This window comes from Phaenicophaeus curvirostris, chromosome 7 (assembly GCF_032191515.1).
Source record: "Phaenicophaeus curvirostris isolate KB17595 chromosome 7, BPBGC_Pcur_1.0, whole genome shotgun sequence".
Classification (NCBI taxonomy): domain Eukaryota; kingdom Metazoa; phylum Chordata; class Aves; order Cuculiformes; family Cuculidae; genus Phaenicophaeus; species Phaenicophaeus curvirostris.
The window spans coordinates 2,142,722-2,165,229 of NC_091398.1; the positions used below are offsets into that span (position 1 = coordinate 2,142,722).

Sequence of the window (22,508 nt, forward strand, 5' to 3'; positions counted from 1 at the left end):
ATTTGTTTATGAACTAGAATGTTGGATTTCCATTGCTAGGATACTGTGTTCAGTTCTGGGCCCCTCACCACAAGAAGGATGTTGAGGCTCTGGAGCGAGTCCAGAGAAGAGCAACAAAGCTGGTGAGGGGGGTGGAGAGCAGGCCTTATGAGGAACGGCTGAGAGAGTTCAGCCTGGAGAAGAGGAGGCTGAGGGGAGGCCTCATTGCTCTCTATAACTACCTGAAAGGAGGTTGTAGAGAGGAGGGTGCTGGGCTCTTCTCCCAAGTGATGGGGGACAGGACAAGAGGGAATGGCCTCAAGCTCCGCCAGGGGAGATTTAGGCTGGACATTAGGAAAGAATCTTTCACAGAAAGGCTCGTGGGACACTTCAATGGGCTACCCAGGGAGGGGGTTGAGTCACCTTCCCTGGAGGGGTTTAAGGCACGGGTGGACGAGGTGCTAAGGGACATAGTTTAGTGTTTGATAGGAATGGTTGGACTCGATGATCTGGCGGGTCTCTTCCAACCTGGTTATTCTATGATTCTGTCCAGGGAGATAAAAACAGCCAGCCATCTGCAAAACACTGATGCATATGAAGATGTGGAAAGGCATGGAAAAGATTCTGCTCCTTTCTTGGTCTAGGAGAGACACAGTTGTGCCACGAAGATTAGTACCAGTTAGATGTCCTCAGAAAAGAGGAGGAAGAGGAATGTCACATCCCGGTCTTTGGAGAGGCCAGCAGAGCTGCAAGGCACTTCTTACACAGGGTGGAGAGTAAATCTACCACCTGTAGCTGGGCTTGTCAGGTGTGATCAGAACTGGCACTTCCACCATCTGTTGAAGAAAGGACCAGAGCTCTCGAGGTGAACTCATCTCTTCATATTGCTTCTTCTTATGCTCTTCTTCCACGGTAGCAGTGTTTTTCTTATTGCATAATTGACTCAAAGGGTCTGAGATCCTGGCTGCCTCTTCGCCATCTCACTTCCATTTCCCTAATGGCTCTATTGTAATTAGATTTGCAAAACCAGCAAAAGGTCTCATTTTGAACGGCAACAGCTGTTGATATCGAGATTACATTGAATAATTTCCTGGTTTAATTTTCGCTGCTAAACAATAAAAGCTTCTTGTAGAAGATTATTTCACTGGCTGAAGACTTTACTTTCTTCCCTGGCTGCCTCTCCCTTTTCTTTGTGTGCTGGACACCACGAACCCTCTCATCAAAAAGCCATTTGTAATTTACGTGCCCGTGCAAAGCAACAGTCACACATGTGACTACTATTATTTTGTTGCACGGATTCTTAGTTCTGGCTCAGATACAGGGGCAGCACATGTCCAAATGTAACAAGAGTTTTGGGGCACTGGGGACTTGAGAAATAGATGTTCCTGTACAAAGTCTGGTTTCAGACAAACCCTTTGCACCAGTCCCCATATGAAAAACAGGGTTTTATCATATATGTCTCACAGTAATGCTGCTTGGATGAGTTCGCCAACACAAAGGAGCAGAGATGAAAATTTCTGCCAACAAGTCAATACTAAAAAATGCAGTTATTGTGCTGGCCTACACTTAAATGTCAATGGCTACATTTGCTACAAACCAGTGGCAGCTAGAAGGAAAGCTAAGAGCATTGCTGCAGAAAGATGTTCTCTATCGTTTTTCAAAGGGATGGAAGCGGTTTTTTTTCTGATAAGCTGCTGGACACGCATGACTGGAACCTGAATGTCACAAGAGACTTGAAAAATCTAAGGTTACCTCACCACTGTGCACTTTCTGTTTTCAGGAATGGGACAAGTGCTTTACCAATCTAAACTGTATGTAAATCATCATGTGCTACCAATAGGAAATAAGATGGTCCACTTCACAGCATTTGCACTTACCCTTGGGTGCAGTTAGGATGACATGGATGGCACTCACGGTCCTCATCAGCGTACTTGAAAATGAAGCTGTTGGCGCCCTGTAAGCCATCAGGACATTTTTCCACACAGTTTGGACCATCCTTAAAATGGAAACACTTTGTGCAGTGGTCAGGTCCCTGGAAAACAGGGTGAAAGAAATGCAGTGCACTCAAGTTACTCCATCTTCTTCTGCTGCACTGGAATTGCAGGTCCTAGACTGACAGCATGCTCACCAATAACTGTAGAAACATTCCTTCCCCAGTCAAGAGTGAACTAGTTATACAGTTCTAGTGTTTGTTAAGGAGTAGCAGACACGTAAATCATGGTGCTCTTGGCCACAAAGCCATTCTGTCAGTCTACATGTCAGCTTCTAAATAGGTTTCTCAATATTACTGGTGTGCTTAACACAAGGACCTCATGCCCAAAATTAACTCTGAGAGGTTTCCTGCAATGTTGCTCAGTACTGAACATTCACAAAGCAACAGCCTTTCAGAGAGATCCCCGCCTCTGTGCTCCACAGTTATTTTCCACACTGCATTCTCCCCATGGCACCTGGTCACAACAATCTCAGAGACCTACAAGGTCTCCTTCTTCTTAATACAGTTCTGAACTATAAACCAAGGCTCCTAGACAACGTAAAAGTGAAATTTTAAAGCTGTGAGGATAAGCCAGCGTACAATCAGATTGGGTGTTCAGGCTGGGCACTGGTCTAGGATTTTATGTCCATCAACCCTGCTACAAATCCAAATTTTCCTCATGAGTTGAACATTTGAAACATTAGGGTTTTTTTTTTATGGTTGTGTTGCAGAAAACACAGCACTGCTATGGTTTTGATGCTGCCTTTTTTTTCCCATTCAGCAAATAAGTCAAAGAAATACGGCAATAAGTTATGGTTGAATTTTCTCAACGACAAACAGCCTAAAATACAACTCCTCATTGCCCAGGCTACTTATGGCTTTAAATCTTGGCAATATACAAAAGACTAAAAGAAAGAGACCACTACTCCCTCACAAAAGAGCAATAATCTTTGAAAGAAGACTCACAGGACATTCCAAAGGCAAGAGCTGCAGGTAACTTCCACTCAGAACGCATAAAAAAAATCTATCAAAACAATCTAAAAGGCTAATACAAGTTAAAAACAAACCAACTAAACTAAGAGACTGACACAAACACACACTTTTCCTGTGGAGTAAAAAGGAAACTGAACATAAACGACCAAGACAGAACTGAACATTAAGAATGAAACCAGGGATAGAAGAGGGCACCGGCATCGCAACTGCACACAAACTACCATTTACAAGTGTTTGTACTGCTGAAGCATTTAGACAACTTATGAGAGGAAAGGAAAACACTTTAAGCCACTTTCTTAAAGAAGGGGATCTGAGGCAGTTCATTCTCAGCACAAGAACTCTTTCCCTACGTGCAGAATACGAGTATTTTCAGCTTTTATTATTTATTATTTCATTCATTTTCATTGCCTTCGTTACAGTCTATAGTAGAAAGCACCTGTGCTTTAGTGCAGTCAAACGATTCAGCCCATCCCAACCCAAAGGGCGTCCTTACCGGCCCGTAGCACGTGATCATGTTCTCCTCCATCTTCTCACACTGGGGATCGCACTCCACGCAGACGGAACCGTTGGCAAACTCTCGGAACTCCCTGAGAGAAAATTTTGCAGGCAGGTCAGGAGAAAGCTAGAAGGAGACTGAAGGTGAGACAGAAAATGGCCGCTCCCTCAGCAGGTGGAGATGGTTCCAGCCTCGTGAAGGGCGGGCAGCACCACCTGAGAGCACTTCTGCTAACGAGGCTGCCGCCCCTAACAAGCCCTGGAAGCCGCGCCCGGCAACAACCTCACCCAGGGGCAGGTGAGCAGCAAACACCTTGATCAGCAGAGCTGGGCTCCTCCAAGTGCCCAAAGGGGCTGCCGGAAAGCTGGGGAGGGGCCCTTGATCAGGGTGTGCAGGGACACAACAAGGGCGGATGGCTTTAAATTGGAAGGGGAAAGATGTAGATGAGACTTCAGGAAAAAATTCTTCACGTTTAGGGTGGGGAGGTCCTAATCCAGGTTGCCCAGAGCAGGGGTGGCTGCCCCATCCCTGGAGGGGTTCAAGGCCAGGCTGGATGGGGCTTGGAGCCCCTGATCCAGTGGGAGGTGTCCCTGCCCATGGCAGGGGTGGCACTGGATGGGCTTTGAGGTCCCTTCTGACCCAGACCTTCTAGGATTCTATATGCTGGGAGCAGGTCCAGAGAAGAGCAATGAAGCTGGTGAGGGGGCTGGAGAACAGGCCTTATGAGGAGCGGCTGAGAGAGCTGGGGGTGTTTAGCCTGGAGAAGAGGAGGCTGAGGGGAGACCTCATTGCTCTCTACAGCTACCCAAAAGGGGGTTGTAGAGAAGAGGGTGCTGGTCTCTTCTTCCAAGTGACAGGGGACAGGACAAGAGGGAATGGCCTCAAGCTGTGCCAGGGGAGGTTCAGACTGGGCATCAGGAAAAGATTTTTCACAGAAAGAGTCATGGGGCACTGTCAGAGGCTGCCCAGGGAGGCGGTAGAGTCACCATCCCTGGAAGCATTTAAAAGACAGGTGGATGAGGTGCTCAGGGACATGGATTAGTGGCAGACAGGAATGGTTGGACTCGATGGTCCAAGAGGTCTTTTCCAATCTAGTGATTCTATGATTCTATGAAAACTAGAGCATTTCTTCTCCTCTCCCCTTCAGAAATACGGACTTCATTAACAGGACAAAGCAGCTTATTTCTCAATTTTTCTCTACGGAATTATCCCTCATAGCTTAGATTCTGGAAGCCACTTGTTCTATGTGAGACATCACTATCAGAGAGGAAAGCTTTAGAAGGAGCATTGATCTCAGCACTGTTCTTATTGGTTTAGTTAAGTCTCTGAGCACACACCTGATTTAAAGCTTGTTCTCCACAAGGCTCATAAGTTTTTCATCAACCACAGTTCTAGACTGAGGGCTGAATCTATAAAGTGCCAAAACAAATCCTTTTGCTCATTAATTTCAGGCATCCACAAGAAACTATCACCCAAGTGTTTGAGTTTTTTATTAACAACTTAAAAGGCGGGGAAAAGCAGTGATAGTGGGATTTCTTCCATTAAACACCAGGTATTCCATTTCAGCTTCTAGTTGCCACTCACAAAAAGCCTCCAGTGCCTTCTTAACACTATTTATCTCACCTTCTTCTAGGCTGAGAGGAGATAACACCTGAAGGGGCTGCTTCCCTCCCTCTAACACAGAAGGAATTGATGTCACTAGCTCAGAATGGACAGCTCAGCTTTGCACATGGATCCCACCTTATTGCATCACCCAGTGAAACTATGTGCACTTAACAAGTAAAGATGTGCTTCACACGCATATTAGTGGATTCCAGCAATATTCTGGTACAGATGAAGGTCTCTGTGCTTAGTTTACCCATGTTCTCTCTCTGCTCCTCCACAGCCTTCAGGGTCTATTTCAACAAAACAGCTCAGGCACACCTCACCTGACCACAGCAAGTGAGTTCACCCTTCTCTGGCTTTGAAGGTAGAGCTGTTCTGTTGGGGTTTGATGCCTGGAGAGGTGAATGTGCACAGCTCTCAAATAAAAGAACAACTTCTCCCCAAGCCCAGGTCACAAATCACATATTTACTAGGAAACTGAGCCTGTGGAAGACGTAACTGCTGTCACTAATAGATACAGATCAAAACATCCCGATTTGAGGGCTTGTCGTGAGAGCCTCCTCGTGACCTCACTACAAGAGTGAGGTACATAGGTACCATAGCCTCCAGAGATGATGAGTGGGAGAAAGAAAGGGAAGAACTCATGTTGGTTTTACTATTTTTCTGTGTGCACACGTACATAGCGTACTAGGAAAAGACAGCAAGTTTTCCTACTTTGGTGTCCTTATTCTTTATCAGCTGCCTAAATCTAATGAATCTGAAAGAACATAATTGTATGTGTTTCTGAAAAAGGGTGTCAATATTCAAGTAGTGCTAAATGGTGGGTTTTTTGGTCTCCACCTAAATCAAAATGTACCAACCCTCAGAAATGCAAGAGATGCAACAACCTCTTGATGTTGCATGAAAATTTTAGGCAGCAGAATATGAGGGAAAGCCTTCTACACAACTTCAGATTTGGAAAGACCTATAACTTCTCCTGCAATATATTTCACTTGAAATCAATCATATCGGCAATCGAATCATATATTGATTAATGTAAGCCCAAAATAATTTATTCGTGAAAGTCCTTGAGGAAATAGTGGAATGGAAATATCTTACCCATCATACAGGTTACAAGAGTCGATACAGGTCCTTCCCCTGATAAAGCGCTTACAGGAGAGACACTGGTCTGGCCCTGGGCCCCAACAGCCATCGCTTGAGCATAACTCATTGCACACCATTCCATCAGCGGCTGCAGAGAGAGAGAATTCTATCATCAATTCACATAGTTCTCTGAAATCCAAAGGGTTTGGAGCTCACAGAGGACAGATTGAGACAAGATATTGAGGAGAAATGTTTTGCTGTGAGGGAGGGGAGGGCCTAGCCCAGGTTGCCCAGGGAAGCTGTGGCTGCCCCATCCCTGGAGGGATTCAAGGCGAGGCTGGATGGGGCTTGGAGCCCCTGATCCAGTGGGAGGTGTCCCTGCCCATGGCAGGGGTTGGACTGGAAGGGTTTTGAGGTCCCTTCCAACCCAAACCATTCCATGATTCTACAATTCTGCCACAATAAGAAAAGTCAACTGAGCGTTCAGATGTTCTAGAAATACTGTACAGCAAACCCAGAAAATTATCACCATCCCACTGCAGACAACACCCTGTGCTCTCCCAGTTTGAATATGATATGCACATCTGGTCTGTTCTATTCAGAAAGGATATACTAGAATGAGGCTGAAGAGTGCTTCACCGGTGATAAAATCAGGAATAAACAGAGGAGCAGCCTTAGAAATAAGTAAGAAAGGACATCATAAAGGCCTGTAAAACCTTGAATGACAAGAAGAAGATAAGTAAGCATGAAACAATTGTTCATTGCTTCTTCCAAGTCCCTCCTGGGCACTCAAAGAGACAGGAACCCAATAGAGTTCAAAACAGAAATTTTTCTTCATAGAAGGCATAGATCAAGCTGCAGAATTTCCTGACACAGGACATGGTAAATGCCAAAAATGTAAAGGATTTGTAAAATCAATTGTCCAAATCCCCAGAAGGGTTATTAAACTGAAGGATAACACACTGCCTCTGAATGCAGGGTTCCCTGATAAAAACCTTACGGATGGTGAGGGGAAAGTCACCATTAACTGCGTTTTTAAAAACTGTTTCTTCCAAAAGCACCTAAATAGCAAAAGAGCCCTCAAAAGCACCCAAGATAAACAATCACCTCAACACAAAGCCTGCTCACTCACGGCTTATCAAGGCTGGAAAGCTTGAATACATGTACTTCTTTTTTATAATACCACATATACTTCCTTAATGACACCAGCCAGAAGGGTGTTCAGAAGTATCTTCTTGGCTCTTCTATTACATCAGAGCTCAGATCAGGCAAACATAAAATAATTAATTTAGGAGTAATTCCAGGTGTTCAATTAATTTCCTTAAAAGCATATTAATTCTCAGAGACCTGAGCTATTACCACACCATTACAGAGAGGTCTCGTTCTCTTTCTCTGAGCTCCATTGTAACTCAAGAGCCATTCTTCTGCTGTCAAAGGAACCAAATCACACAAAGCCCACGGAAGGAGAGACAAAAATCTCCTGCTTTTTCCTATTGCCCTAACCCTGCTTTTTTTAAAGCATAACATTTTTATAACAACTAACAGATGTAGTTACAACTATGTGGTATCCCTGCTCATGGAACTGGATGACCTTTGAGGTCCCTTCGAACCCAAACCATCCTATGTCAGTAGTTCCACTCCGCTGCCACTGACTAAACTTCATCTAAATCAAAGGAACCAGGTGGAAGCTTTGCAGCAGCAACACTATGTGTGTAGCACATCCAGATTCCTTTTTCACCTGCCTTTTCGACACCCCCCAGAATAAAGCTTGGGTGCTTCATCTGGTTATCACAAGGGAACCCCGATTATTCTTTAGGGCTTGGAGCACACGTTGGGGCTCCCTCAGAATAGACTCCAGCCTTTTGTGTCTGGTTCCCCTGTCTCCCTTGATGCCACCCAGCCTCGTGCTGACGGGTGACTGACCCTGCACCGAGAACTCTGTGAGTCCTGCCTCCTGCTGCAGGGACATCAGGGGTTAACAGACAGCTCCAGGCTCAACCTGTACCAGCAAATGGAAAAAAACAAGGGAAAAAACCCAACCCAGAAACTATCACAGTTCTAATTAAGCAGACTTCTTATAGAAATAGTTTTGTTTTCTAGCCAGTGATTCGCTTTACCTGTCAGACCACAAGAAAACCACCCTGCTGAGTGGATCCCTTTGTTCTTATTTTCAGTCTCAAGAATATTCATAAATCCTTCCAATTCTGTTTTAAACAGAGACATTGGAAGGCAGTTTCCTATTTGCTTTCTGGCTTTTTTCTGTAACTTGAAATTGTGCTTTTATTACTAGTGACTCCCTTTCTTTTCGCTGTTCTCAGCTGTTGGACTACTTCGGGATCAGAATTTACTTAAACACACAGCACAACGTTGCACTAAAATTCCTCTTCAGACAGCGAGTGATACTCTCACAAGATAGCTCAGAAAACAGACCGGGTAACCTTATGCAAATAAAATGACAGCTTTTCAGGAAAGAAAATCACGATTGCCCTACTGAAATCAAGCCAACACTGTGCCTGTAGTCTATGAAAAAAGTCATCTGAAAAAACCCAACACTATTTCATTCTTATTATTCTAAGTCACAGAAAAGTTTTCATCAATGAACCTTGGCAAGAAGGGATTGGCATTTTTACAGCTTATAAAAACCCATTATGCTTGTCTTTCTTCTTCTTCTGTAATTACAGGGATGGTGGAAGTAATGCTTCCATTTTAGATACGTTATTTGGCATTTCCACGGGCTGAGTATGTTCAGAAGCTCCAGCGTATCCCAAGGCCGTACATGGTAAGCAAGAACAATAACAGTTTAGACAGGATCTCATTTTCATCTGGAGTTGTAGAGCAAGAGTTCATTCTTTATTAATGGGGTCACACAGGTAGAGGAAGAAAGGTTTTAGTGTTTTTCCCCAACCTGGATAGGACACAAGAAAATCAGCTGCCTAAAAAAGGAAAAATTATTGTGATTTGGCTACACACTTATGGGCCTGAACCAAACCTCCATGAACTCCACAGGAAAGCTCCCGCAGACTTCAATTAGCATTGTATCATGCCTGATAATGAATGTAATCATTTATTCAGGTTGTTAATTGGTGGCTAAATTGGTATAATACATAACAATCACATTTCGAACAACCTTTGCCTGTAAAGGTTTCACTGCAGGTGTCACTAAAGCTGAAAGTAATTACTTAAATAACTTTGTATAAAAGAACATTTTTATCTACATTTGTTTGGTGTGCACTCATATGGGGTCCATCACAAAAAAAACCGAGACTGACCCTAGAGCTCCGGAACCAAGAGTGGGAGGAGAGAGACAAAGTGATGGGTATAGAAGATGTTCTGACCTGTCACCGTGAGCCAAGGCCCAGCTCAATCGCTTCACTCGGTGCAAGTGGATGGATGTTCGACTAGAGATGTTTCCTTACCCTTGGACAGAAAACGTCAGCGTGCAAGAGTGAGCAGTGAGCTCCCAGCAAGACACCGAACCAGCCCACAGCACTTTGTGAAGCTGTTTTCAGCTTGTTAGGATGTTGTTCACATTCCTGTGCTTAAGCACCCACCCTATTCGCAAAACCTGGCTCCCTCTCCCCAGAAATCAAGCTCAAAGGAACCCATATTTTTGTTAGAAGGTGTGCAAACAAAAAATAATGGAGGTCCTCAACAGCCTTACAGAAAATGATCTGTCAAATGGCTTTTCATAACTACAGCAAGGAGCAACTGTAAAATCTACCTATCAGAGCACTTACTTTAGCAATAAACTTTAGAGTCACTCATTCTGCATTGACAATGTTCATAAAGTGAGTTTTACACACAAACTGTGTTTAAGATTACAGTTGATAGAAGTAGACAATTAAAAGCCTACATTAGATGAGAGCACTGTATTTTAGATAAATGCTCTCCAACTGATTCCCACTCAGCTTATCAGTTTGTAGGTGCCCATTTGCCATCTGAACTCTTAAACAGCCTCGGGAGACGCTATCAGACTGTGCTACAGGTGCAACAACCGTTTAAGCCCCAACTTGCGCCTTGCCCTCAGCTTTTCTCCTGTAACCAGCCCCCAAGCTCAGGCCTCCTTTAGGGCCTTCTGATGATCACATCTTGCTGCTGATCACCTCCTACCATCCTTTCTTAAGTTCTCAGCATCAAAGGCTTGATGTTTTATGTTCCCTGCGTATACAAGCTTGGACATGGACATTTCTACCAGGGAAGGTGGAGAAGAGGGGATGCATTCCTTCCAGGTACCCAACCCCTCTCTGGCCCTGCATGGGATGATATTATAAAGACAACACAAAGCAGTAGAGCTTTGCGGGGTTTATGGGCATCTTTTTAAATTTAAAAAACATACGTTTTGCTCCTGTATTTTCAATATTCTACACACAAATGCAGTCTGTTCTAGACTTTTAACCAGCTTTTGGAAAAGCCATCTCAAAGCGGTTGTAATATTTGGTGACTATTTTAATGTTATTAAGAAGTGGCAGAAACGACAAGATGAAATAATCAATGATATCAGGAGCACAAAGGATATTTTGCATGCCAGATAATTCTGTAGCATTTCCACTAATTGAAATCCATTATCTTTATCTTTCTTATTGAGAAAAAAAGAGTTCTGCCAAACTCTATCATGTCAGCGTTAATGGATTCCCCCTTCCTGGAGGGGAGGTTGGATGGAGATCGGAGCAACCGGATCCAGTGGGAGGTGTCCCTGCCCATGGCAGGGGTGGAACTGGATGGGCTTTGAGGTCCCTTTCAATCCAAACCATTCCATGAGTCTATGAATTGCCCCCAGGTGAGTCAGCCATAGTCAAGAATGTCTGCAGGGAGCAGCAATACTTACTGCAGTTTTCTGCCTTTTTGTTGCGGTGAATCACTGTCTTCTGGCTGGGAGTGCTGAAGAGGCTGGTCCAGTTGACGGTGTGGTAGTAGCACAAATTGCTGTTGTCTGTGATGTAGATGTTGCCGGCGCTGATCTGCTTCAAGGACTGGAACTGCAGAGACGTAATGCCTTGTTGCTTTAGGATGAGTAAGGAAAGGCCACTGCGACAAGCAAAAGTAAGAGAGAACAGGAATTAGCTGAGGAAGGTGGAATTCACTAGAGCTGGTTGGAATTTTCCCACTATCAGTAGTTCCTATCTTTTAGGCAAAACTGAAATTTGGTCAAAAAACTTTTATTTTGGGGCATCACAAATTTTCTGAGCCAACTTCCAGTTCTGTTGCCTAGGAAGTGATGAGCCCTGTGTTATCACAAACACTGTGACACTCGGCTCTAGGCCAAATGGGCCGGCAAAGCCCCTCAGCCAGTTCCATTTCATCCATTAACATGTTTTTCGAGATAAAGTGCTGTTAAGAAAACTGAATAAACCCAGATTTTTTTTTTTCTAGGATGACGGAATTAATGCTCTGATAGTTTATACAGAAAGCAGAAGCTGACAAAGTCACGCAAAACGTTTTAACATCTTCTGTCAGGCATCAAATTAATGTCATTTATAGCAATACAGGGAGAAATTGTTATTTTCAAGGAAATATTTCCAGCCCACTTTCTGCATTTCATTTTTCTTTTGTTATAATATGTCGTTATCTCCTTTCTTCATCAAAGGAGTGGTAAATGATTGTCTGTGTAACACAGAAATGACTGCACACATTCTATGACTGAAGATTAGTGAAGACAATATCCAGGGTCTGGGCATCCGTTTGTATTGTATTTTAATTATTGTAATTGTTTTCCAGCTGTTCCAAATAAAAATTGCTGCTTACAAACAGGATGCTGGGCTGTAATTCAACCTCAAGGTTTCACTGTCATAATCTGCTTGGGTTGCTGCTTAGATGCCAGCAGATTCCCAGGACCAATTTACCATATTTACCCAGGAACCCACGTTGCTGTTCGCATCATTCAGGTCTCTTCTTGTGCTTCCCCCATTATTCCTCACCACATTTCCTTCCCTTTGAACCAATTCCTCTGCGTGAGTTGTCAGAGGGAAACAGCTCAGGTACAAATGGCAGCACAGAGCTCTGTACACCCCGCCTGCAAGGCACCTCAGCCATTTTAGTGTATTCATCCTTGTATTTATCTTTTACCGCTTCTTAAAACCACATTGTCCTTCGGGCACTTCCATTGAAACCAGAGAAACTTCCTGATAATGGGGCCAGGTTCTGCTATTAACTTCTTCTGTGCTGCACTTCACATTCATGAGTTATTTTAAACCATGAACTGTTCTTTCCAGACAATGAGTTAACAGCTACAGCGATGAACCAAGACATTCATTTTTATCAAATCATTAGTTTCTAAAGGTATTACCTATTCTAAACAACTGATCAGCAGAGATATTGTTAATGCATACCCTAGTAACACAGACAAATGTATCAATTTACGATGCCCTTCCCAAAGGATGTTGCATTCACTGCTGCTGAACAAAGATCCATTGAATACTAATAAAAAAAACAATTTCACCAAAGGAGGAAGGACCTTACCTATAGAGAGCTCTTCCACCGATAGTAACCAAGTTAGAGAACACCCTGAAATCTGTCATATTCTCAGGCCATGACTGTATGTTCAAATACCCTGAAGGAAGAAAAGGTAAACACGTGAACGTCAATGATTCCAGCCATAAAGATCGCTTTAGCACATACCTGAAAGTAGGAGAGGCTTCACCATTAAAAAAAAAAAAACAAAAAAAAACCAACAGCGCTCACATCAGAAAAAGAATTAAACAGATAATGAATGCTGCAGACTAATGGCTTCGAATTCATCAGCCTGCTCACCACCATCTCCTCCAGGAAGGCAAAGGAGGACTCTAACCGTCCCAGTGCCATCACATCCTTTTAACAGCCACCTTGGACCTAAAGAGCCTGGATTCCCACCCTTTTCTAAACAGCAGCAGCAGACAAAAATGAAGAATTCCTTTAATTAAGAACATTCAGTTTTAAAATGTGCCGGTGACTTGGGACATTTTTTTTTTTAAAAAAAGCACCTTGTGTTCTTCCAAAACCCCAGGCAATGACAACCACAAACACAAAGTGAGAAGCTCAGATTATAGGAAATCGGAGCATTACCTGTAATCTCTCTCACTGTTTGGAAGATATTTAACTTCTCCGGATTGATGGCGGCGATTGTGTGATACGGGTCCCTGAAAGACAAAAGGACGAAACGTGATACTCAGAATGAAAAAAGATCAGGTTGTCAAAGCTGTACCATACAGAAAGCGGCATTCAGGAGGTCAGCACATTGCTTTGAGGCAGTATATTCTTCAGATTTCCTCATAATCTTTTCCAATTTTTTCAGACTGTTGTTCCTGCAGAACCTGCATCTAAACTTCTCCAAAGTCATCTTGAAGGAAAATAATGGTGGTTAGCATCTTTGAGACTCAAATGTTTTAGCAAATATCCATGCTTGTGGAAAATTAAGGGATCCTAAACAACCATGGGTGACTTCCCTAAAGGAAAAATGTATTTTCAACATAATTGTGTTGAGTGCCATAAGTTAGTAAATATTTTTTTCCCCTCGTTTTAAAAGAGTTAAGACTCAAACTATTTAATAATCTGACTAGAAGCCTAAGCCAAACAGAAATAATTTTAAAATGCAGGAAAAGATTCTTCTATAACACTGCGTGACAGCATTTTTGTGGGTTTTCTGAGGACAGGAAACATCCTCAGTAGATGTGGAGCATGCATTTCCACCTCTCCTTCTGCTTTCCAAAAGCCATCATTCTTGGAACGGGAACATGCAGGTTTATCAACCCGGCTGTCTTTGGGGACGTGCCTCACAAGTCTACGCAGTGACAGACTGATGGAAGTAACCACAGGTCAGCAGCAACAAAATGAGTTCTTGAACCTTAACATAAAGCCCAGTGAATCACAAAAGCATCCTAAACACTTAATTTTAACAAAGCGGAGCTCTCAGAAAACCAGATAACAAGTTGTGATGGCCTAACAGATATACAGCACTTGACTTTGAAAATACATTACTATTGAAAAAGGAAAATCCTCGCCTGCAGTAAACATGAGGTTGCTGAATTTCACCCCCAAATCCTAAGACAAAGTAGACTCTGCCCACGGCAGGGGGTGGAACTGGATGGGCTTCCAGGTCCCTTCCAACTCCAACCATTCTATGATTCTCGATGCTGTCCTTATATAGAATAAATTACTTGTGTAGCCAGCATCATTTTTAAAATTTCCTCGCTGAAAGTAACAAATTTTAAACAAAAAGTTGTTCAGAAATATAGAGTTATTTCAATTCACTGTTAAATCTTCTTCTTTTACGTATACTATTGGTTTTTATGCTGTGGAAAAATTCAGTGTCGCAGAATTCAGCGTCCTCATACTTCACACCTGCTGGAGTGAGATTTCTTCACAAAGAATGAGAGTCAAACTGCAATGCAGATTCAACATCACATGTTCTAGGCCTATATTCTTTTAATAAAATAGAATAAAATATTTTAACCCTCTGCTTTCTAGTCCCCAATTTAGATATTTTTGAGATTAATGTTTTTATTCAAGTTTGGGTTTGGTCTCTTTAATTTAGATGTACTTTTTTAATGAGACTGATAATTTGGTAGCTAATAAAACTTTTGCCACAAAAGCAGTTCTAACGTTCAAAATTACATTTCACATAATGCACTGGAATAATCCACACCAGATTGCTCATGTCCTCTAGCTGCTTCTCTTGCATTTACTGAAGTAATCCCTGCCCTGTGAGGCTGAGGAGATTCTCACCCAGCCTCTTGGTCAGTCATCTGGCCGGATCAGAACGGGTGACACTGACTCCTGAGTGACCTCCAGGCTTTTGACTCATTCGGAGCAGCGTTTCCTTAAACCACTTGAACCAAAGCCCTTCTTCCCACCTCTGCTACATGAACCTTTCTCACTGTACTCCCTGCTGGGGAGACAAGACAACCAACCACACAGCCAAAGCTCGCACTTGCTGGCCTTTTGAGAACCACTGAGCTGTAGGGTCCCACTGAAGTGCATTTCAACTCTTTCTCACGGCTGGAGTCAAGCTGTAGGTGAAGTGCTATAACCAAACACTACATCCAATAAAGGAAGAAATCATTTTTTTCCACCTCACCTAGCAGGGAAATGTGAGCCAGGAAGCTGAGTATCAACCACTTCATTATAACCTAAATGTCTCTGAATCTTCAGAAAGACTGAAGAAATATCTGCTTGCACTACTCACGCCAGAATTCCATTCCAGATCAACCTGCAGACGATCAGTTAATCACGTTTGCACTATGCCACAAAGCTGCAAACATGGAGCTGGTTTGGGAACTGTATCTAAGATATCAAATCTTGAAAAACAATTGCAAGCAATGTTGAAAGTGCTGAAGAACCTAAAAATCAAGTTAAAATTTGCAGCTTATGCAGCGGTAGAAGCAATTGAGTACTTCACACTGTTAATGTACCACAAAATATCTGCATGCTTACGGTAACAAAAGGGCAAAAGGGTTTAATCTTATTTGTGCATTTTGAGGATTTTGCTCACTTTAATAAGTCCTGAAATAGCTCAAAATGCCACGTGTAATTCACCGTGGCTGATTACAACTTGAAGGCTTGAATGAGTGAGAAGATACAATTATATTAGTGTTCTCTCAATGACAGAAAGGATCAAGACAAGAAAGTGGCATTGGACCTCAGCTGACCATCAGAAGAGAGCAGGCGTGTCATCCCTGGACACATCCTGCCCCCTGCAGCACCAGCACCGTGCATTCACCTTTGCTACTTCACCAAACGCACAGAACACCACGCTGTAAACATCAGGGCACTGGCGTCTGGCTGGATCCTCTTCCTGTAGAAGGAGACACCTGCGAGACTCTTAAATACTGGTTCCGTTACTCCATATCTTCAACTAAGGCTTCTTCAATATGCAGTCATATTTAGACCAGAATACTGCATTAAAATCCCGATCCGCACATCTCTGCAATTGAAACTGGGATATATATTTCAAATCGTATTGACAAGAGGGCAGCTTTATTGCATGCATGTGCAGAGACAGCCTGGCAGGCAGTGACACGTTATGCTAGGTGAGGCACTCCCCCCGCATATTCCGCACACCAGGCTGCTGATCCCATGGAACATACAACAAACTAACACAAGGTAACCTCCCTTTCTCCCTTCTATTGTCTAATCAGCCATTATGTTAAGCCAGTGCTGAGGATTTCATAAAATATCCAAAGATCACAGTTGTCTTGACTCTTTCTAATGCAAACAGCCCATTTCATCCTTTCTTTCCCTACAAGATGAACCACAAGAATCAAGGTAACAGTTTCCCTCGTAATGGAAGGCAGAAAACTATTTCACCCTGGATCTGCTATTCCAGAAAAGCAGCCTGTGGCCATCATTAAGAGGTGGAAGTAATTCGTTCCAGCTGGCACCGTGAAGCAACATCTAAACGTTGTGTCACTTACCCATGAATCCCAGTAACAAGGAAGATGAGGTTTCCATTGATCTTGGTACAGTTGATGAACTTGTCAATGTTGCTGGAATCCACCGTCTGAGCTGACACTAAACTCCCCGTTCCAATACCATCACACGCTGCCAAAACAAGGAGTTTCTGTAAAGAGCTAGGAAAAACGATTACTAAACCAGAACATGTTGGCCTTCTAGATGGGAACCTTCACTTCTTTCAGTGATAAAGCAGCGGAGAGGTGTTACCATGGCACCCTTCATCCCTACTCCCGAAGAAGCATGTGCCAATCTAAACCAAGCAATAAGCTAAAGTACCTCTGTGAAAGGAACACAGAGCACGGTATTTCACATTGAATCTAAAGGAATGAACCAGAGAAAATCCCATTCAAGCCAGCTGCAGACAGGTAGCTGGTAACTCAGCTCAGACCAGCCTGGTGGCCGTGCCATTTATTTGTGCCCTACACACTGCAGGAACTCAGTAAGGCCAAGAGCTTGATAGGAACACTCCACTTATACAGCAAAAAAAGCTGTGTATTTCATGCTAAATAACACCCTGCTTTGCTCTGCATAGACTGCATTGACTGAACCACCCTTTTGCCTACCTTTAGGGCAAATGTCAGTGCAGGGTTTGCACATCTTAATGCCATTTTCTTCAACCTCCATCTTGGAGCTTGGACACGCACGGACACAAGAGCTGGAATCTACCACGAAGTTGTCTATAGAGAAAAAGAAGATATTGGCAGGAGGTGAACCACTGGACTAAATAGTATCGAGATGCTTGTTTTCAGACTTTCACGTTGATCCATATTATTAATTATCTCAGCACTTCCACATTGACACTAACATTTAACATTCATTGTTTTCATAAGCAGACATGGTTTGATAGGCATAGAATCACAGAAAAGTTTGGGTTGGAAGGGACCTTAAAGATCATCCAGTTCCAACCACCCTGTGATGGGCAGAGGGACACCTCCTACTCGATCAGGCTGCCCAGGGCCCATCCAACCTGGACTTGAACCCCTCCAGGGATGGGGTGTCCCTGGGCAACCTCTTCCAGGGCCTCCCCACCCTCATGATGAAGAAATTCCTCCTTCTGTCTAGTCTAAATCTGCCCCTCTCCAGTTTATACCCATTGCCCCTCATCCTATCAATCCAAGCCTTTGTGAACAGTCCCTCCCCAGCTTTCATGTAGTCTCTTCAGGTACTGGATGTTGGGGTTGTGTTGATGACTGGACTTGAAGATCTTAATGATTCTATGATTCTAAGTGTATAAGCGAGATAATGAGGCCATGTTTTTGTAGACTTATGAAAATACATGAACTGTCAGACCTGATCCTCCCTCCTGACTCAATTTGATTTTATCATTATTTGTGATAAGAAAAAGCTACAGTAATCGGAGAAAATTCAAAAGATGCTCTGCTCTGCTCTGTAACCTTCATACATACACAAATTCACACATCTGGGATAAAGCACTGCACAAGACAAGTATTTCAGTTATGCCATGTAGAACAACTGCCAAAGGGGATACAGACCGATGCTACCTAATTGAAAGCTTAATAATGTCAAGAAAGAGGGAAAAAAGGGAAAAAAGGTTCAAGGAAGAACATGGACAAAGAATCATATCCTTTACTTTGCACATGGTACATCAGTTTTATAATAAATCTTATCTAGCTTCAAAAACCCCACCGCTCTGTTAGACAGAACCAAGCCTCGACAGTCAGCGCCTCAGTCTGCTGCCAACATCAACTGCCCCACAGAGATTCCAAATTTGGCATTTGCTTTGGGTTGAATTATGCTTCCAATTATTATAGATTACTCATCCTCCTTATTGGTAATTTATGTATGAAATAATTAACGCTCAACAGAACTGTAAACTTGCTGGGAATGCAAGAGAGAGCAAGAATACTGCCTCTCCTATTTTCCTTTCCAACTAAACCAGCCGGATCAAAGACTGTAAGCGATGACCCTCTACATTTTCTTGTTACTTGCCATCATCTGTCTGGCATCTCAGAGCATGTGGATTTTACAGCCAAGGGATTATTCCTATTTTAACTCCCTCCTCCCCTCTAATTTTACTCTGGAATTTCAGACTGCATTGTTACCAGTATTGCATTTTTCTTCCCCATTGGGACAGAGCCGCTCAGAAAATATTTATGGTAACTTTCTGTCAAGCCACCGTTACTCCAAGTTAAGAAAAGGACATCAGTATGACGAACGCGTTCGGTGCCAGGGAGCACTGGGGGTGGACTGCTATTTTTCTTTTACCATCCCACTAATACAGCCTTTTGGCACTATATTAAGAGCTCATTTTGAGATGGTCAAGTGCTAATCTAGAGCATGAACATACCAAATGGTGGCCAAGAAAGCAGAAATGTAGCGACTTCTTTTTCTTTAAGTAAACCACTATAGTGAAGGATACTTGGAAAGCATCAACAACTCAGAACGTCACTGCCTTTGGTTAAAAAAGCTGAGTTATTACCAGCTGCAAGCACACGTGGAGTGATTTGAGCTACTGCGCTACGCACTTAGCTCTCATTCTCTCACTGTTGCGTAAGGTTCCTGAAACACAACTTAAAACTTTCCATCGCTGCAGGAAACGGCGGCTAACGCAGCACTTACGTGGGCACTTTTTGACGCAAAAAGCCCCATAGGTGTACTTGGCATTGTGGTTGTGCTCCAGCTGGAAGGTGGTAGGGTTGTACACAAACGTCTGGGGGCACTGCGTGACACAGGCACCGCTGTCATTGAAATTCATGCAGGCCTGTAAAACAAGGGAGAAAAACAGATTCAATAAAATCTCATAGCTGCTTTTGGGGGGTTTTAGTTTAAAATAGACTCCCGATTGTTCAGACTTGCTGCTACAGCGAAGAATGTGATACATAGTTTTCTGACTTTCTTTTTGGCTACTCAGATTTCTTGCTAGGATCTTGGCAAATACATGACTTAATCTGAAACACAGTTGGCTGCTACAGCACTTCCTCCAAAAACATAACACCACTGTAACTGGTTTCATAACTGTTGTTACTACTAACAATCAACTAATTCACAACTCGATAGGACGTTCTGAAACTGCCAAGAGTGAACTGCTATTTATCATAGTCAGCCTAAACAAATGCTAATGACTTTTTCGGGGGTGCAATCTTTAGATTTCTTACAGCATGCGTCCATCGCCTGGCTGAAAAGTGAAATTCCTAATTAGAAAGCAAGAGGAATAAGGACTCCTTTGGAGTTAGCACAGGAGGGGATCATTTCCCTAAGTGGCAAGTTTAACAAGGTCAGTTGCTTCACACACTGAGAAAAGAAAATAGGACTTTGTATCACTTAGCATTCAAGCTCAGCCACCCGCAGCTGACCGAGGACAGGGCCCTGACAAATGAAGAGGCAAGCGTGTGGATAAAGGGAGTAATGGTATACAGGGAAAATAATTGACCATGCAAGGTTGATAATTAGTAGTAGAAAAACCCTACTGATTTTGACATTCCTTATCACCGCATATCGTGTCTATGGTTTTAACCACAGCTTATAAAAAACTGTTGGGAGTAATACTCACAAAGAGTACCGTAAATGTCAGATTTCATATGAATATGAAAGCTGCAGCCTGGCTTGGATCCCTCCAGCAGTTCAAGCAACCACTGCCACCAGATTGCGCTCCCCCACTAATCTGTCTTCCAGAATCCAAGTTGATTTAGAAATCTTAGTCCAGGGATAAATCCTCCTGGTCCTTTACCAGGTTGTAAAAAATACAGACTGTTTTCAGCCTTTAAAAGAATGAACACGTGTACCGACGTGTGTGTCAAGTCCCCTCCCCACCAGAGCCGGGACAGGCAGAAAAGTGAAGAAAATCTCTCTGTTCTGCAGCTTTTACTCAAACAACAGTCCTTATCTCCACCTGGTTCAGGACCAGAGGGACAGAGGGAGGTTACTCATCATGTCAAAAGATTTGAGAACAGAAATTCCAATAATGCAACAACGGGAGAAGGGTAAAATCTGCTTCTGAAATGCACAGGCAGTGCCATGATGAAGGCACAGTCCTACATGGAGCAAGAGCTAAGCCCAGTCGCTGATGCTGTCTTTTCTGGTTCTTTCCAATGCAAGTTACAGAAATTGTCTGTTACTCCTAGAATTAGATCTTTTTTCTTTTTCTTCCTTACAAAGATGAATTCAGTCAGTTACATCATCACTAAGAACTCAATGCAAAGTCCACCCTACAAATAGGGTTGTGTCACCTTTCCGTAGCCACTGGACACTCAGCCAGGTTTCTCCTATGCATTTCAAGTTTTAGATCCAGTTTGGTTTTGAATACAAGATAAGAACATCTCTAAAACTGTGTTTTAGCATGCTTGCTTGCAGTCATGTCAGATGATGATTATTGTCTTAGTCTCATTAGACACTGAGTATGCAAATGATTTTATGGCAGCATATGGAGGAGGATGGATTAATGTTATCTGGAAATACTCAAACCATATTTACCACAGGATGCTGCTGCAAGCTGCCATAATACGCTAAAGGATTTGTGATGCTTCGTAGACTGTACTTTCACTTATTAATAAATACTAATTTACTTTGTTGCTTCAACACATTCTTTACATCTGCTGTTGAATTAAAAGGTACTCTATCATGTACATGACAACCATCTGATAACGGTTTAGCAAGTTCATAAGGTAAAGCGCACCAATGCTCTTCGGAAAGATGGCACTTCCAGCTCATCTGCAAGATTTGGGAACTTCTAATTTATAACTAAAGTGCTTTGTATACATTTGTAATTGCTTCAATAATATATGCAAACTTCTAGCATTCGGTGCTAAACGTCGCCTATTTGTGAACGAAAGCACAGGAAAACACGGGGTAAAAAAACAAAGCTGTGTCTCTCAGCGTTCAGCTGAGCACAGTGTCCATCGCCTGGAGGGTTATGCTGCTCGCGCAGCATGTTCTAACCAAGCAATGACGAGGCCTGAAAACTGCCAGCCCCCCGCCGCACTTTGACATGGCTCTCAGGCCAGGAGGGAATGAGAATAAAGCCCTGGGTGCTTCTCTGCTGGATCAGAACAAACACGCTAGTTGATTTTTAGCATACAGATTTCCATAACTGCCACAATGCAGAGAGTCTCATTCATTTTCTTTCAGGCTGCAGTACTGTGGAGCTAACGCTGCAAATAACTGCTTCCTCACAAGGGGAGGAGGAGGAGCAGGCGCTGAGCTCTTCTCTCTGGTGACCAAGGACAGGACCCGAGGAGGCACCAGGGGAGGGTTAATTTGGACATCAGGAGAAGGTTCTTCCCCAGAGGGTGGTGGAGCCCTGGAACAGCTCCCAGGGAAGCAGGCACAGCACCAAACCTGACAATATTCCAGAAGGGTTTGGCCAGCACCCTCAGCCCCACGGTGTGAATGTTGGGGTGTCCTGGGCAGGGACAGGAGCTGGACTCGATGTCCTTGTGGGTCCCTGCCAACTCAGGACATCCTGTGATTCTATGATTAATCTTTGCAAACAGACACACATCAACATATTGGCCTTGAGGATGTTCCTCAACAGTCATACAGGAACACTAACTGCATTTTTCTTCTTTCCTTTTTAGACTGTACATGACATGGGAAAGAAAGTTAATTTCCCATTTGTCTGGCCCAAAGCCAACAAAAACTTCCACCTTTAAGAATCCACCTCTCCATGCGTGTTCTAGTTCCAGGCTTCTTGAGATCTAGGTTTGTTTCCCCTGGAAACACAAGCAAAACTTGTCTCAGCAACTCAGTGTGATGAGCTACACAGTTTTTGAGCTCAGTGTTGGGTTCTGAAGCTGCTTACACTATTATAAATAAAGGATTACAAACAAGACCAATTTGTCTAAAGGCCTGTATGTTCAGATTGTCAATTTTTTTAAGGAAAAAGTGAGCCTTTTCCTCTTTTCAACTTAGTTGCAGGCATTTGAGGTAAAGTATTTTCAAAACCACTTTCCTTCCGTTTCCACAAAGAAGCATGGCCAGTAAAAAACCTGAATTTAA

At 43.1% G+C, this 22,508-nt stretch overlaps 1 protein-coding gene across 4 annotated transcripts in view; it reads right to left on the reverse strand.

Moving 5' to 3' along the window:
- ERBB4 (erb-b2 receptor tyrosine kinase 4) overlaps nt 1–22,508 on the reverse strand; it is a 600,803-nt gene that overhangs the window by 122,991 nt on the left and 455,304 nt on the right. For all 4 annotated transcript variants that reach the window (XM_069860563.1, XM_069860561.1, XM_069860564.1 and 1 more), the window contains exons 7-15: nt 19,134–19,275; nt 17,117–17,230; nt 16,514–16,640; nt 13,167–13,240; nt 12,585–12,675; nt 10,954–11,153; nt 6,144–6,276; nt 3,438–3,531; nt 1,857–2,011 (exon numbers count right to left, since the gene is read on the reverse strand). In XM_069860563.1, the coding sequence (XP_069716664.1) occupies nt 1,857–2,011; nt 3,438–3,531; nt 6,144–6,276; nt 10,954–11,153; nt 12,585–12,675; nt 13,167–13,240; nt 16,514–16,640; nt 17,117–17,230; nt 19,134–19,275 (1,130 nt within the window). The remainder of the gene's footprint in view (nt 1–1,856; nt 2,012–3,437; nt 3,532–6,143; nt 6,277–10,953; nt 11,154–12,584; nt 12,676–13,166; nt 13,241–16,513; nt 16,641–17,116; nt 17,231–19,133; nt 19,276–22,508) is intronic.